Source organism: Ziziphus jujuba, chromosome 5 (genome assembly GCF_031755915.1).
Source record: "Ziziphus jujuba cultivar Dongzao chromosome 5, ASM3175591v1".
Classification (NCBI taxonomy): Eukaryota; Viridiplantae; Streptophyta; class Magnoliopsida; order Rosales; family Rhamnaceae; genus Ziziphus; species Ziziphus jujuba.
In genome coordinates this window covers 2,177,526-2,194,083 of record NC_083383.1, presented here as the reverse complement: position 1 = coordinate 2,194,083, position 16,558 = coordinate 2,177,526, and the positions used below count along the sequence as shown (strand labels likewise).

Here is a 16,558-nt window from a genome sequence, read left to right as displayed (position 1 = left end):
TTGTGAAATCTTTCGTGAAACTCGAATTTGGATCATAATTTTTTTTGTATTGTTAGTTATGTTATTGTAATATTAAAAATATGATTGAATTGAATACAAATTAACTTCAATTTAAAACCGATGAAAATAATTAATCTAAACCGATTAAGGTTGAATTAAATTGAATTGTAATCTTTTTTGGTTTGATTGAAAAATTCAAAAACCAACCTCTATTGAATCGAATCGAATATTGGTCAAATCCATTGAATTGGAACAGGACACTCCTGCAAATAACGCTGTACGAACATGTAATTGAGATTTTTCGAATATATATCTTTCTATGTTAGTAGTTATTAACATGGTCAATTTGTTTCCAGTCCTTCCGAAAAATATTTATCCATAACAATCTATATTGCAAACCATCTCATATACACTCAAAATTATTTTGATAATTATAAATGGGTCATTCTTATCATTTCCTCGTTATTCCCTCCTTAATTACCTTGAAAATAATTATTTTTGTAATGATTATCAATCAATATATTTTGGACAAGATCAGAATATTATACCCTTCACGGCAGAAAAGAATATTACAGTCTTTTCGTTTTGATCACTTCCTAAATATATTGTTCTTAATATTCTATGTTGTAAGTTTCATCTTATATATTCAAAATATTATTGATAATTATACGTGGACCATTTTATTATTATTATTTTTTTTTCACTTTATAAATTTTCTTAAAAAAAAAAAAATCCCTTTCATAAGATAATGTATTTTCATTATTCGAAGTGAAGCGGTCGGAATGATTATTCTTACGAGGGTCATTCAAACAAAAACTTTTTGTTTCACTTTTTTATGAAAAAAAAATAATAATCTGTCTTAATATTGTTTAAATGTTTTGATAATCAAGTGATAGTAACAAATGGGTCATATTTTCATTGAATTGTAAGGATACATTTTTGAACAGAATCATATATGTGATCAAGTATGTCAGTAGCTAAACAAGATTAAAAATAATTTTGTGTCCTATAATGATTTATTTATGCTTATGATTTCAAGTTATTGAAAATTTAAAATCAACTAGATTTAACGATACATCGTAAGCTCAATATTATTATTGTGTTTGACGTAACTACAGCCTGAGGTCGTTGTTGGTGCAAAAAATCAACAATTAAAATTTATGCATTCTGTAAATTTAGAATTTTTGTGAAAAATAGAGAGAAAAAGAGAAAAAAAATAAACGTGTATAATGTAGACGTGTATAATGATTTTCCAAATTGTCGGTAACTTTATTCTTAATACAGGGATATAATCCCGGCGTAGAAAACATAATAATATTATTTAAAGATAAATAATAGTTATTAGAATTTCTAAACTATTTAAATTTAGATATATTATACTGTACATTTTAAAATTTTTTTTTATTACAATCGAATATTCTCGTGCGTTTAAATAATCTAAATAGATTAAAAATAGAATAATAATTATTTTGTAATTAAGGTAATTTAGACTGTTTTTCTTATTTGTCCATATGTTTAGGGATTGGTTAAATATACCTCCTTCACATTCATCGGTTCAAAACAAGCCCCTCCTCTTTAAAATGAAATTATTGTACCGGATAAAAAATTAGCCAGACACGCAGATGAAATAATTAGAGAGGTGAATGTATAATGTAAGGGTTGCTAATGATCACTACGACAAAAAAAAACAAAAAAAAAAAATTACTATTAATAAATTACCAATTTACCAAAAGAAAAAAAGGATTGATATTCATGAATTAAATCTTATTATATATAGACCAGAAATTCATGAAATTAGTTGCTATTAATAAATTACGAATTTACCAAAAGAAATAAAGGATTGATATTCATGAAACAAATGCCCTATTATATATTGACCAGAAAACAGTAGAATTTAATAATCTTGTTTATATTTAAAGAAGCTGGGTTGTGAACTCATAACATTGCGGTATCTGTTTCACGTCCAGTAAAATATCTCTGCTTGATATTGGGAGTTGGTGGTGCATAAAGCTTTCAAGTTGGATGTTCGTTTTCGATTCCAGCAGTATTTGGATAGGGGTGAGACCATGATTTCCAACCTTTATGAACATGAAGACTACTGCCTTCGATGTCCGTGCTGTGGCAAATCAGTGCGCGGCTCTTCTGCAGTTATGCTGCCGCGAAAATCCTATCTTGTACTCTTTGGCCCGAACTGTCCATGCCCATATGCTGGCTGTTGGGTTCAGGCCACGTGGTCACATTCTCAATAGTCTGATCGATATTTACTGCAAATCATCTAATCTTACATACGCTCGGAAACTGTTCGACAAAATTCCTGAACCAGACGTTGTTGCTAGGACAACACTGTGTAACGCATACTCTGCCACTGGAGATCTGAAGATGGCTCGTGAAATATTCGGTGGAATCCCACTGAGCATGCGAGACACTGTTTGTTACAATGCGATGATCACTGCATACTCTCGTAACAATGATGGCCATGCTGCTGTTATACTCTTCCGTGACATGGGGCGAGACAGTTTTAGGCCAGATGATTATACTTTCACTAGTGTACTCAAAGCTACTGCACTTATAGCTGATGATGAAAAGCAGTGCCAGCAGATGCACTGTGCGGTTGTGAAGTCAGGAACGGGATTTGTCACTTCGGTGTTAAATGCACTGATATCTGTTTATGTTAAATGTGCGTTGTCGCCATTAGTTTCATCATCATCATTGATGGGTGCAGCTAAAAGAGTGTTTGATGAGATTCCTCAAAGGGATGAGTTATCTTGGACGACCATAATTTCTGGGTATGTGAAAATCCATGACCTTGATGCAGCTCGCAAATTTCTTGATGGGATGACAGAAAAATTGGTAGAAGCATGGAATGCGATGATTTCAGGTTATGTGCAGCATGAACTTTTTCAAGAAGCATTGCAACTGTTCAGGAAGATGCATTTGATGGGAATTGAAGAGGATGAGTATACATACACAAGTGTCATCAGTGCTTGCGCTAAGGCTGGGTTATTTCAACTTGGAAAAGAGTTGCATGCTTACATTTTAAAAAAACAAACTGAACCTACAATGGACTTTTCATTATCTGTATATAATGCATTAATTACGCTGTATTATAGATGTGGGAAAATAGATGAGGCACGAGAGATTTTTAATAAAATGCCTGTGAGGGATATTGTTTCAAGGAATGCAATCCTGTCAGGGTATGTCGATGCAGGCTGTATTGAGGAAGCCAGATCCTTTTTTGGAGAAATTCCAGATAGGAACCTTCTATCATGGACTGTGATGATATCAGGTTTAGCACAAAATGGATTTGGAGAAGAGGCAATGAAGCTGTTTAACCAAATGAGATCAGAAGGTCTTGAACCATGTGATTATGCATTTGCTGGAGTGATTACATCTTGTGCTGTGCTTGGAGCATTGGAGCATGGATGCCAACTTCATGCTCAAGTAATCTGCTTGGGTCACGATGCAAGCCTCTCTGCTGGAAATGCACTTATAACAATGTATGCAAGATGTGGAGTTGTTGAAGCTGCAAATTCTATTTTCCTTACAATGCCTTCTGTGGATTCAGTGTCTTGGAATGCCATGGTTGCAGCTCTGGCACAGCATGGCCAAGGGGTCCAAGCAATAGAACTTTTTGAACAGATGTTGAAGGAAGGTATACAGCCAGATAGAATAACTTTTCTCACGGTTCTCTCAGCCTGCAGCCATGCTGGTTTAGTTGAAGAAGGAAGCCGTTATTTTGATTCAATGCATGCTTCTTATGGTATTGCCCCGGGCGAAGATCATTATGCCCGAATGATTGATTTGTTATGTCGAGCAGGGAAGTTCTCAGAAGCCAAGGAATTGATTGAATCAATGCCATTTGAGCCTGGCACACCAATTTGGGAGGCTCTTCTTGCTGGTTGTCGGATTCATGGGAATATGGATTTAGGGATTCAAGCTGCAGAACGGCTCTTTGAGCTGATACCACAGAATGATGGAACCTACATTCTTTTGTCTAACATATATGCCAATGAAGGCAGGTGGGATGATGTGGCTAAGGTGCGGAAATTAATGAGGGATAGAGGGATAAAGAAGGAGCCTGGTTGTAGTTGGATCGAGGTCGAGAACAAGGTCCATGTCTTCCTGGTGGATGACACAATGCACCCTGAGGTGCAAGCAGTATACAAATATTTAGAGCAACTGGGACTTGAAATGAGGAAACTGGGTTATGTCCCGGACACAAAGTTCGTGCTGCATGATATGGAATCTGAGCATAAGGAGCATGCTTTGTATGCTCACAGTGAGAAGCTTGCAGTTGTATTTGGGATCATGAAGCTTCCAAAGGGAGCCACAATTAGAGTGTTTAAGAATCTTAGGATCTGCGGTGATTGCCATAATGCATTCAAGTTCATGTCCAAAGTGGTAGAGAGGGAAATAATTGTAAGAGATGGGAAGAGGTTTCACCATTTTAGATATGGTGAATGCTCCTGTGGCAATTACTGGTAGCCAATATTTTTTCAGAGAACCAACATTTTTTTCATGGGGAACTAATTCATTCCAGAATTGATACAAATATTGTGAGGCATAGCTTGTAATGGGGGTGTGATAGCAGAGTAGAAAGGATCATTCCCAGTTTCCCAACCATAAAACTGTAAAGTCAAATGCAAACGATATTTCAATTCTCATTTCTTTTCATGTCTGTATTTTGCCTTTCGAGTAATTTATCCTTTGCTCTTGTGCATTGGCACTGGGGACGTGGGCTTAAGAATTTCTCTTTCATGGTATGAGGATTAGTAATAGTATTAGGATTTTCATTTAATCAGTTAAGGGCTCGAGTTATATGGGCGAGCAAAAGACTGAAAATTGACGAGTGAAAATTTGTGATGTGGCATTTGCGTAAAATTGGTTTATGTCCAAGTCTACGCTGTCTACTTGAATTTGGGGAAATTGACCAAAAATAAGAAAATAAAAAGTGGGTAAGATCAATTTAAATAGTCAATCCGATAAGTAGGGAACATTTCGCAACTGGATTTCAACGATTGGATTACACTGTAAAACTAGAAAATAATAAAACAACATAATTTCAAGTTTTTTTTTTTTTTTTCTTCAATATCAAATGTTTTTTCAGGCTTCACATGAAATAGGCATACAATATTTGTTACTAAATTGAACATTATCATTAAAAGATAAATGATAGATTTTTTTAAAGAAAAAACAAATGATAGATATATATATATTTTTTTTGAAAGATAAATGATAGATTCAGGTGTATTTTTATTATGAGAAAATAATCCAACGAAAATAACGCGGGCATTAAATTTTGATATAATAGGTTGAAGACGAAATATCCAACCCCCCAAAAAATATATATATATATATATTGAAAAGGGAAATAAAGAAAAAGGGCAGGACGTTGAGAGAAAAAGAAGCAAAAGAGAACGCGTTATAACAACAATGCGCGGCAATCTAGAGGGCAAAACGGTAAAAAAAATGTTAAATATCGTTAATATAGTACAACGACCACGTATTGGCGGTTTCATTCCTATAATTTTCCAAGGCCGGTGCTAATCTAAATCAGAAAGAGAGAGAGAGAGAGAGAGAGAGAGAGAGAGGGGGAACAGAGCAACGGCTATGCCGTTGTAGCCGATTTCCCCCCTTTTTTTCTGTTTCTGGATGCCCTCTAGCGTGACAAATTAACCAAAATTTTGTTTTGCTTATTTTATTTGGGAATTGTGAGAAGACCGATCCATTTCTATTTTCTCTATCTGAAATCGATTCTCTCTGTTCTATCTGAAAAAAAAAAAATATATATATATATATATCTATATCTATATATATAGGTATAGTCATGTAGATATAGATATATATATATATATATACATATAAAATCAAAAAAAAAAAGAAAAGAAAAAGAAATTCGGCTTTTTGAATTGCTCACGGTTTCATCGCATTGGGATATGTTAGAAATTTTTTGAGCTTGCACAAGGTGAGGGCTAAGTTCTCTGAATATTTGTGACGAAAAAAAGACTTAATTTCGTTTAGGTTTTATTATCACGCAACTTACGTCGGTTTTCTTTGAAAAAGTGAAAACCGTGAAGAAAACTTTTACATATGATCGAACAGGCGGTTCCTTACAAAAAATTCATTTTGTCGTTGCAGATAATGTGATTCTGAACCGTATGGTAGGGTGACCTCTCTCATATATATTTTGTGTGGGAGAGGAGAATTCGAAGGCCTTGTAAGCTCGTTGAGTTGGGCCAAAAAAAAAAAAAAAATTTGGTAAGCAATGACCGGGGACGAGCCAATCAATGGTAACCCACAGGGGTCGTCGAATTCGCAAGAAGAGAAAATTTTTGTTTCGGTTAGGTTGAGACCGCTGAATGAAAAAGAGTTGGCCAGAAACGAAGCATCGGATTGGGAATGCTTAAATAACAACACGATCGCATTCAACTGCAGTCAATCTGACCGCGCCGTGGTTCCATCTTCTTATTCTTTTGGTATACGAAGTCTTCCTATACATATTTTCCCTTTTTTTTTTTTTTTCATGTGCATGTTTATGTCATGGATTTTGATATATCAATGAAGATTCCCTTTTTTTTTTTTTTTTTTTCCCCCTGGTTTTTCTATCCCTCTGAGTCTCTGACCCTCTCCTTGTGTTTTAATCAATGTAAATCTATTGGTATTGAGGATATAGACAAAGTATTTGGATGTGATTGCACAACAGAGCAGGTATACCAGGAAGGAGCTAAAGATGTTATTCTTTCTGTACTCCGTGGCATCAACTGTGAGAAATCTTATTCTTCTTAATCTATTTTTCGTTTTCTGATATTAATGGTGAAATTATCTTACTGATTAAATGCATACGCAGCGACTATTTTTGCATATGGTCAAACAAGCAGCGGAAAGACGTACACCATGACTGGAATTACTGAATGTGCAGTAGCAGATATATATGGTTATATAGACAAGGTAAATAATAATAATAATAATAAATAGCTGAAATTTTACAGGTTATAATTCATAGTGATTCGATTACGCTTCTGACTTTAGAACAATTTGAAAATCTGGTCATGGTTTTTAGCACAAAGATACAGAGTTTGTTTTGAAATTCTCTGCTATGGAGATCTATAATGAAGCTGTGAGAGACCTCCTTAGCTCTGCTAGCACTCAACTCAGACTTCTAGATGATCCAGAGGTGCATTGTCCATTCCTTTGTTCAGTCATCTTTCTTTAACAGTATAACAGCATTAATTGACTCATAACATAACATATTTAGTAATACTAATTCACTTGTATAGAAAGGGACTGTTGTTGAGAAACTTACGGAGACGGTCTTGAGGGACAGCAACCATTTGCATGAGCTTCTTTCCGTATGCGAAGGTAAAGCCGTAGAAGCACTGGTATTTGTCTCGGTTGCTATTGTCTGGTACATGTGCGGTTTATACGAATAGTTTATTTTGATTGGTGTTTTTGTCCACCATTTTCTTGCAGTCCAAAGGAAGGTAGGAGAAACCGCTCTGAACGAAGCTAGCTCCAGGTCTCATCAAATTTTAAGACTGGTATGCTTCTCTTTTGCTAAAAGCTTTTTTTTTTTTTTTTTTTTCTTTTAAACGTTTATTTGGTTCTTATTTATCGCTTTGTGTTATCATTTATATACTTGTTTACAAAATGATGGATGCCAAAGACAATTGAAAGTTCAGCTCGTGAGTATGGAGACTCTGAGAAGCAAAGCACTCTTGCAGCAACTGTGGTATGAAAGTATTCTTCTTTGTTTTTGTGAAATGAAAATTTCTTCCTGGGGATCTACTAGGGTGAGTCTTATGAATAACGAAAAGGGAACTTGGTTTCCTTCTACAGAACTTAGTTGATCTTGCTGGGAGTGAGCGTTCTTCTCAGGCATTATCAGCAGGTGCAAGATTGAAAGAAGGTAGCCACATAAATCGCAGTTTATTGACCCTGGGAACTGTAATTCGCAAATTAAGGTTTGGTAATGCTTTCTTTGACTTCCGCCTATGTAAGTTGCTGCTTTGGTTCTTTCAATGAATTTACTCATGTATCCCCAGAAAAAAAAACAAAAAATAAAATAAAATAAAATAAAAGAAGAAGATTCTCCGTTTTTCTCTGGAGCAGTATTTTTATGTTAGAATATTCGTTTTCATGTTCTTTGATGATCCAATAAATTTTTTTCCCTTCCTGTTGTGGTTTCTTATTGGCCATTTAAACTATTCATCTTTAGCTTATGCATATTTTTATTCACAATTCAATATCATCGTTGAACGTAGCAAGAAGAACAGACACATACCTTACAGAGATTCCAAGCTAACACGGATACTGCACAACTCTTTGGGAGGCAATGCCCGAACAGCAATCATTTGCACTTTGAGCCCCGCACGCAGTCACGTTGAGCAATCAAGAAATGCCCTCTTCTTTGCAAGTTGTGCGAAAGAGGTGACTACTAATGCAAAGGTCAATGTAGTAGTCTCGGATAAGGTATTAGTAAAGCAATTACAAAGAGAATTGGCCAAACTGGAGGCTGAGCTGCGGTACTTGACTTCAAAATCCACTACTCATGATTCTGCTACATTACTAAAAGAGAAAGAACTTCTAATTCAACAGGTGCTATGACCAACCTCTATGGCTCAGTCTATATAGATACTTGTGCCAATTTGAAAGGAGGTTGTTATTGCTAAATCTGTCGTAGTACAATATGCGTGCCTGCAACTAAAACGGGTGGTTAAGCTACAGGTTTAATAATATTTGTTTTAGTTTGTTGTTTGCTCAAGAGTTTTCTGACCTTGCTTTTTCTCATTTAATGATCATATGCAGATGGATAAAGAGATAAAAGAATTGACTCGGCAGCGAGACCTTGCACAATCTCAGGTTAAGACAATGCTAACACCAGTTGTAGAAAACCGAGCTTCAAGAGTAGATAATAACTCATCAAGTGGCTTTGATTATTTTCATCTGGACACCAAAGCACGAGACGTGTCAAAACACATTGATAGACCCAGATTATCTAATTCTAGCAACCACCAGCGACAACTTTCTCAGAATTCTGAGGACAACTTTCTGCTTGACTGCAGCACTCCTAAGTTTGCTGGGCCTGATCCATGTCAAGGATGGGAGGAGGTTGCTCAAAGTGTTGATGAAGGAGAGGCTATCTGCAAGGAAGTTCGATGCATTGAAAAGGAAGATTCAAGAGTGGACCATAAGAGAGAAGCTTTACCTCATGGTGAAGTACCAGATTCGACTTATGAGGCCATGAAGCGAAAAATTCAGGACATGCAAAGGACAATTGACTGTCTCATCAATCTTTATCCTCAAGAGCAATCTCCTTGTTATTCTGAAGCTACCATGTCTAGCTCTACAAGCTTGATGTTGACAAGAAGCAAAAGTTGCAAGGCAGTTGTTGTCTCAAGTCCTTCGTCTTCTAATTATTTCAAGGAGGCAGAACAGTATCTAGAGACAACACCTGATGGTTCAGGGAACGGAAGAGCACAGGGCTCTTTGTGGAAGCCTTCTATGTCAAACAATGATTCCAACATTGGAATTTTGTCCAGAAAAGATTCCCCTGCTTCTGTTTTGAGTGTTTCCCCTCATACAAGAAAGATCTCAGACTTTTATATAACGTATGGGAATGAACTTTCTGGCGGAGATGAAGGCTCTGGGCAGAAATTTTCTAGTGCCAATAATGGAAAGTTATCCAGAAAAGAATCTCTGGAGACGGAGATGGAGATGGAGTACACTGAAAGTGTCAATAATCTGGAGGATACATTCCAGGAGGATTGCTCTGGAAGAGAAGGCCTACGTAAGAAGCTTTTTAAATCAAAGTTCACTGCCAAGTTTGGAAAGCTATCCAAAAAGCAATCTGGAACTTCTATTATGAGTGCTCCGCTTGAGAGACAAGTTACCGAAGAGGACTCTTCTGGAGATGATACCGTAAGCGTCCTCAATTCCGTTTCAGGACGGAGTCGAAAGTCTAAACCTTATTATGATGTAGACAGTGACAACTTGGTAAGTAGAGACTTAAAAAGACATCATTCTCTCCATCTTGAATTCATATTATGGTACAATCTTTAATAGACGTGGATGTCGCGGCCATATTTGGTCCTTGAAGGTTTTTCCACACTGCTAAGTTACTTCTTGTTAGCATTAAGCCATTAACTAGGATAAACCCATATTTTATAAATGGTTACGAACAAGTTAGTGAACAAATCTTTGTCAATTCTTAAGCTGACTTGAGTTTTGTTAGTGAACGAATCTTTGTCAATGCTTAAGCTGACTTGAGTTTTGTCTGTGATTATGCATTTATAGGATAAGAAAGTACCAGACAGGAAGCTTAACAGGGGCAAAACAAAGGTTGCGAGTTCGGAAGTGCAGTGCAGTTTGAAACCCAAATCTAATTGGCCCTTCGAATTTGAGATTCGGCGGAGAGAAATAATTAAACTATGGAATGCATGCAACGTACCACTAATCCACAGAACTTATTTCTTCCTTCTATACAAAGGTGATCCCTCGGACGCAGTGTATTTGGAAGTAGAGGTAAGAAGGCTGGCTGTTCTCAAGGACACATTTGCAAAAGAAAAAAATACAAAGAGAGAAAAGAAAGACAGTAAAGCTCTCACCCCCGCGTCAAGGTAGTCTCTCTCTTCAATATAGGGTCTTTAATCCAACAGACATAGCACGTAAATTCATGTTTAAAATACTAGATATGAAATAAACAATGAAACAACAGTTTGAATTGAATGTAGTTTTATTTTTTATTTTTTCATTATGTTTCTTTAATTTGTTTTAATATTTTATTTTTTTATTATTATTTTTTTTGTGATTGGATGAGGAAACAGTTTGAAGGAACTAAATCGCGAGAGAGAAATGTTAAGCAAGAAAGTACACAAAAAGTTCTCTAAAAAGGAAAGGGAAAGGCTTTACCAGGAGTGGGGTATTAGACTAGACACGAAGCAGAGGAGCTTACAGTTGGCACGCTGCCTGTGGTCGGATATACAAGATTTGGACCACTTTAAACGAAGTGCGGGCCTGATTGCCAAGTTGGTTGGGTTCGAGGAGCAAAATCAGGCTCCTAAAGAGATATTTGCAATCAGCTTCTTACCTCGACCCGTCAACCAGAAATCTTTCGGGTGGAAAGACAGCATGTCTACTCTGTAATAGTATAATATATTATCTGCTGGAGGTAGAGAGAGGTAAGCTCTGTTCCAATACTTATGCTGAGTTAATGCCTCACTTTTTCTACAAAACTTTCTCTGTCACTTTGGAAACTCACCCTTTAATGATGTTATATCCCATGAATTTAAAAATGAGCCAATGAGAATCCTTTTGAAAGTAGTTGCCCCTCGTGTTTAGTTTTGTTTATATTGAGAAGAGATTTCAAGGTAAGCCAGTAGAGTGTTGAAAGAAATCTGAATTGTACTGTAACATTGCCTTCTTCCAATTCCTTCCTTTTCTTCTCCTTTTTTGTTAATGGAAGGAAGCCTGTTTATGCTCCATGTAAGCACTAAAATAATAAGACAACCCACTAATTATTTTATTTTATTTTAGCGATACCCTTATTTAACACGCTATTATGCACCTGTCTTATTTTGATACTGTCAAGGTTCGATTAGATTGTTCAGCAGAGAAAATCGTGAAGAAAAGGACAAAAGAAAGAGAGTAGACAGTTTGGAAGGGTGAGGATGCATTTACAAGTGACTCGTGAAACTTTGTAGCAGGTAAAGCTTTCCAGCTACCAGGCTTTAGTCAAAAAATCTCCATGGAACAGTGAAAGGTCTGACATAAGAGACGTGCGAACAAAAAGAGGAAGAGAATAGAACGGTGGTGGAGTAATGATATAATATAAATCTTAACACCTAAGAGCAACAAATTAGAACAAAATGCATGTTTAACATCTTTAACCAGAATACTATAGAAAACTTCTTTACACTCTTAGAAATGCTTTTAAAAACAAGATGAAACTCGAGAAATATTCTGAACATGACGTGGATAAACTACAATAAACAAGATGGAGCGAGATAAATAAGGCATATACATAAGAGTGGTTATTTATACTTTTCACAGAATCTGATTATGATTCCAGAACGGCTCCTTTAATAATTTTCCATCCAGATCTGGAGCAAGACATCTCGTATCTTGTGGTGTAGGATCTGCTGTTTGTGGCATTGTGTTCTGAATGGTGCAAATCAGTGAGCTGTGCTGTCTCTTCAAGAGTTGCTTCCACCACAGCACGCTGCCCATTCAGTGAGACAGTCACACTATCAATGGTCAGGTTTGACAGAGAATAATCATAAAACCAACCAAGCTGTGCAATCTCAGCAGCTCGCTCTGTCCAGATTTTCAACATTTCACCATCCAAGACCTGCCAGGTTATTGCAATGTCAGAACTACAGAGTGGTATATTGTGGTAGTTCTAAATTATCTGAAACAATAGTCGTTGTAATTAGTGAGGTAGCTTAACCGCACAAAAATGTTCCATTTAAATTGATGTGTATTCCAGGCTCATATCCATCTTCTATTATTCTTTTCTTTGTTAGTATTTTGGGTTAAATTAACTTTTCATGTATGTTCAATGAAAATGAACTATAACGCCAAAATAAAAGTTAAACAAATGTTGCTTTGACATATTAGAAACTAGATGGATTAAACTACGGGAAAAGTATACCATGGCACTTGGAAGATATTTTTTGTTCACCGGATCGTAATGGTATATAAAAAATATAAAAAATCAAGAAAAACATATTTTTACGTGCCAAGAAAAATCTAATCAATTCTATTGGTTAGAACAGAAATGTTCTTGGATAACCAAGGAACTTCCTTACCTCCGCTAACTTTCCTATGCAATGATCAGGCCCAAAAGCCATAGATTTTATATCCTGCCATTTGCGAACTAGACCTTCTGCAATTCTTGCATCCATTTTGGGTAATTCCTCTGTAGATTCTATATCTCCCGACACACCTGCACGGTTGAATTTGCAATGAGGTATCAAAGGATATTTTTGCGAAATGATAAATCAGTGATGTGTATCACTGGTTGCCTATGTCCATCAATTGTCTAGTATGCCATAGGCATAAAGGATTTACCATACCAAACTTCCCACTTTAAAGAAAATAGGTCTCAAGAATCTGGGGTGCATTTGCAGACTTGCAGACCACCGTTGGTCAACGATGTGTAGCTATTTGTTAGGGATATTGTTTAAAATCAGAAATCGAGTTGAGGCTACATAAGCCGGAGACTGTATGCATGCTGATGAGATATTTTTTCTTCTGAAAATAGCTAGTGACAAAATATTTATAAGAATTTCAAGTGAAAACGTGTTTCATAAGGTATATAGAACCTGATTGAGCAGCAAAACAAACAAAAAAACACCAAACAAATTCATGTATGAGACTTAATTAGATGACAAGTCGAGTTTCAATACCTAAATCAGTGACATTAGATGCCTTCGGTGAACCAAGTTCTTTGCGCAGGATGGATGAGCTATTCCTAGAAGGTAAATACTTCAGGCCAAACAAAGTAATCAATCCAATTACCCCACCAGCACACATGATCTTCACACTTGCATCCTTAACTTTATCAGTAATTAAAAATTCACCACGAAACTCATCAGAACCATCTCTTCCAGAAATCTCAGCTACAAGGGAAGAATCATCTAGATCAGGTTCTTCAATAGGCTCCTCGCCTTCTAAAGGGAGAAGAGATTGATTGATCTCACCATCTTCTTGGTGTGTCATATTCTCATCCTTTTGACTTGGAGGAAAAACCTTTTGCAAGGCCTGAAGTGCACTGGCCTTCACATGATCGATAACTGCCGTTGCCTCAGCCCCAATCCTTACTATGGCGGCTGCTGCAGCTAACGGTGAACCACTAGCACCATCTAGCCTTTCTAAATATCTAAGGACAGTAGGATCATCATAGTAATCTCCAAGCTTGAACTGTATACCTTCGGTGTCTCTAAATCTGGGAAACACCACCTCTGACAACCATGTCTCCAACAACTTGCAAAGACCAGGGAGATCATTGTCATCGCCATCGTTTGAGTTCTCTAAGACAAAGTCTACAACAGATGGATTTCTGTATGGTGAGTTATCAGTGTCTAAGCCCAACCACGAGCGACACTCATCAAGCTCCCCTACAAGCAGCGAGCAGAGGCCTCTTTCTAAAGCAAAGTCTACCTCACGGTTTTGTTTGGACGTATAAACATTGATAGAGTTTCCTAGAGCTGTTACCTTAGTCTGCTGCAGTTGTTGGAATAGGTTATCAGAATCTTGGATGAGATGAGGTTTTTTACCAACAAAAGCTTGGGCAACAAGTGCAAGTGCAACTCCATACACTTCAAAACTTTCAGCTGGGATATTGCTTGGTGTGGATGCGAATAGATCAACCTTTCAAGAGGGAAAAAGAAAACAAATGAGAACCCAAAAGTAAAAACATAACATAATGGCATAGCACTAAGTATGTTATATTGGAATTGGTATATTGGAATTGGTACCTGCTCAGCTGCTGTCATACGTGAAAAAGCCTCATTCATAAAATCTTCACGGGTGAATCCTCCAGCAATTGCAGCTGCTCCACCTCCTCCAACAGCCCACAGAATGTTGCGGACGCCATGAAGTCCCTCTTCCCTTTTGGACCGGTATTCGTCGTCCAAGGGTAAGGCTAAGAGTTCCAAAACACAACGAGGAGTAATCTCTTCCAATGTCTCATCAATTTGTGCTTGCAAATCAGGTGCAAGGCTGCTGGCCCCTTCTTCCTACATGACAAATTTTCCCCATCAACCAATCCATCCAAGTGTATGTATTAAGTATTTAACCTTGACCAAGTAATAACCACTGAAAACCTAAAGAAAATAAGAAAAAAGTTAATTAAGAGCTTTTAGTTTTAACCTGCAAGAGCTTCAATGCCCTCTCTAGTACTTCGCAACCCCGAATGAAATCAGGAGGGGACAAAGCCATTGCGTCCCTGGACATGTCAACGTAAGCGAGTGCCATAGCCAAAACAACATCTTGCTTAAACGACTTGGGCAGCCTCTCTCTGAGCAAAGTCTCTCCAATTTCAAGAACAAGTTCGATCTTTCCCCCTTCTTGCAACACGCACAGAGCCCCAGGTACCTATTAAAAAAAAAAAAATCCCAATAAGAGCTCTCTCTCAGTTTCTCCTTTAAATTCAAACTTCCGAAGCAAAGCAATCAAACAGGAAATATAAACAGAATTATTACAAAGAGAAAGCGAGCAGCGATTCACAGAGAGAGACAGAGAGAGAGAGAGAGAGACGTACCTTATCCCAAGGAACCTGAGTGAGGATTGTTTCCTGTTCGTCTTCAACAAGACCGAGATTATACTCTCGGCGTGAGGTAGAGTGGGCTAGGGTTTCGCAGGCAGCCTGAAGAATCTGCCTGCGGCTAACCAATGCGTCTTGGCTGAAACCGTACTGAGGAGGCCTGGAAACCCTAGCCTCGTAAGCTCTCCTAATGCCGTCGCCGAGAAAATGGGTCTGGGCGCCGAGGATTTGATAGAAATCGAGAGGGATGGAGACCTGGCGGTCGGGGGGAGCCAGTGGGGGAAGAGAAGGAGCGAGAGTAGCAGTTGCATTGTGATAGTGACTGTGTTCGGAGGAATCGCCGATGAAATGGAAGTCGGAAAGGAGGCGTTCGGCCCATTTGCTAGCCGAGCAAGTGGAGGGATAGAGCTTATAAGATTTTCTCTGGTAATGGTGGTGGTGAAATGGAAGGCTTCTATTTCTGGGACTGGGACTGGGAGCATAGAAGAAGCCAATGCCCAACTGACTCAAACTTTCCATTGAACCGCGTGTATTCTATTTGTTTATGTGTGCTTAAAACCTTTTCCCATAAACAGTTATAACCCCTGGGCTTTGGAGGATCTTCTCTTATCTCTCTCTCTCTCTCTCTCTCCCTCTCTCGCTTTTTTTGTGATTTTTTTATTTTTATAATTCAATTTTGTTTCTAGCTGTTATTATATGATTATCAAAAACGCTTATGCATAAAAATATCTCGATTGGTGCCGGGGGGAAAAACATTTAATATGTTATATAAAGGCTACTAAAGAAATGATCACAACTTCCGTTGTAGTCTAGTTGGTCAGGATATTCGGCTCTCACCCGAAAGACCCGGGTTCGAGTCCCGGCAACGGAATAATTTTAATTTTTTAATTTTTTGTCTTTTGCTATAATGGGCTTGGTGGTTCTACCAATAGTGCTTCAAAGATTGGGCTTGCCCAACAACGGATGCTCTTGCATAGAAAAGTCAGCCCATCTGTGGGTGACCGGGCACTTTCATTTCAAAATAGAGCGAACCGAAAAAAGTAATTTTTTTCTTGTCAATAAATTAAAAGCTGTTTGTTGACCAAAAAAATGCTAAAAGTTATCTTTCTAAGATTAATGGAAAATGGAATTGAAAGTTAAAAGACTTAATGGAAAATGGAATTGAAAGACTTCATGCATTTGGTAATTTCATATGCAAAAAGAAACGAAAATTTTTGTTTTAATTATCAGTAGTTGGGCTAAGTGGGTCTGCCAACCCTATTTTCAGATTATTGGGCTGGGCCATAGGTAGAC

At 37.3% G+C, this 16,558-nt stretch overlaps 3 protein-coding genes and 1 non-coding gene across 9 annotated transcripts; 3 read left to right on the top strand and 1 right to left on the bottom strand.

Annotated features, from left to right (window-relative positions):
- Window positions 1-1,811: 1,811 nt before the first annotated feature.
- Window positions 1,812-4,667, top strand: LOC107420372 (pentatricopeptide repeat-containing protein At1g25360). Its single transcript, XM_016029308.4, has one exon. The coding sequence runs from the start codon at window positions 2,083-2,085 to the stop codon at window positions 4,483-4,485; it is 2,403 nt and encodes an 800-aa protein (XP_015884794.3). The 5' UTR covers window positions 1,812-2,082; the 3' UTR covers window positions 4,486-4,667.
- Window positions 4,668-5,490: 823 nt separating this feature from the next.
- Window positions 5,491-11,726, top strand: LOC107420364 (kinesin-like protein KIN-7J). 6 transcript variants are annotated; one of them, XM_025074497.3, is made up of 14 exons: window positions 5,493-5,965; window positions 6,139-6,476; window positions 6,674-6,763; window positions 6,848-6,948; window positions 7,061-7,174; window positions 7,278-7,359; window positions 7,471-7,538; window positions 7,664-7,729; window positions 7,837-7,961; window positions 8,262-8,595; window positions 8,806-9,993; window positions 10,294-10,616; window positions 10,824-11,177; window positions 11,598-11,725. In XM_025074497.3, the coding sequence occupies exons 2-13, from the start codon at window positions 6,266-6,268 to the stop codon at window positions 11,140-11,142; spliced, it is 3,021 nt and encodes a 1,006-aa protein (XP_024930265.3). In that variant the 5' UTR covers window positions 5,493-5,965; window positions 6,139-6,265; the 3' UTR covers window positions 11,143-11,177; window positions 11,598-11,725. The 6 variants fall into 6 exon arrangements, with proteins under 6 accessions (XP_048331260.2, XP_024930265.3, XP_024930264.3 ...); XM_025074496.3 differs by having other exon boundaries at window positions 5,494-5,965; window positions 11,588-11,726; XM_048475303.2 differs by lacking the exon at window positions 11,598-11,725 and having other exon boundaries at window positions 5,491-5,965; window positions 6,704-6,763; window positions 10,824-11,521.
- Window positions 11,727-11,854: 128 nt separating this feature from the next.
- LOC107420392 (protein ACCUMULATION AND REPLICATION OF CHLOROPLASTS 6, chloroplastic) lies at window positions 11,855-15,938 on the bottom strand. Its single transcript, XM_016029335.4, has 6 exons — window positions 15,263-15,938; window positions 14,872-15,096; window positions 14,478-14,738; window positions 13,407-14,370; window positions 12,807-12,943; window positions 11,855-12,346 (listed from the first exon to the last, which is right to left on the bottom strand). Exons 1-6 carry the CDS (start codon window positions 15,782-15,784, stop codon window positions 12,056-12,058), a joined length of 2,400 nt encoding a protein of 799 aa, XP_015884821.3. The 5' UTR covers window positions 15,785-15,938; the 3' UTR covers window positions 11,855-12,055.
- Window positions 15,939-16,063: 125 nt separating this feature from the next.
- TRNAE-CUC (transfer RNA glutamic acid (anticodon CUC)) lies at window positions 16,064-16,136 on the top strand. Its single transcript has one exon. It is a non-coding gene; the product is annotated as a tRNA-Glu (tRNA).
- Window positions 16,137-16,558: the final 422 nt, after the last annotated feature.

What these genes read in the sequence shown, in the direction of transcription:
- LOC107420372 (XM_016029308.4), top strand. Translation starts at nt 2,083, where the DNA reads ATGAACATGAAGACTACTGCCTTCGATGTCCGTGCTGTGGCAAATCAG.
- LOC107420364 (XM_025074496.3), top strand. Translation starts at nt 6,266, where the DNA reads ATGACCGGGGACGAGCCAATCAATGGTAACCCACAGGGGTCGTCGAAT. An exon ending in ACTGTAATTCGCAAATTAAG is followed by an intron (nt 7,962 to 8,261) that starts GTTTGGTAATGC and finishes CGTTGAACGTAG; the next exon opens with CAAGAAGAACAGACACATAC. An exon ending in GCTCTCACCCCCGCGTCAAG is followed by an intron (nt 10,617 to 10,823) that starts GTAGTCTCTCTC and finishes ATGAGGAAACAG; the next exon opens with TTTGAAGGAACTAAATCGCG.
- LOC107420392 (XM_016029335.4), bottom strand. Translation starts at nt 15,784, where the DNA reads ATGGAAAGTTTGAGTCAGTTGGGCATTGGCTTCTTCTATGCTCCCAGT. An exon ending in GGGCATTGAAGCTCTTGCAG is followed by an intron (nt 14,739 to 14,871) that starts GTTAAAACTAAA and finishes TTTGTCATGTAG; the next exon opens with GAAGAAGGGGCCAGCAGCCT. An exon ending in ATCTAATGTCACTGATTTAG is followed by an intron (nt 12,944 to 13,406) that starts GTATTGAAACTC and finishes TCAACCGTGCAG; the next exon opens with GTGTGTCGGGAGATATAGAA.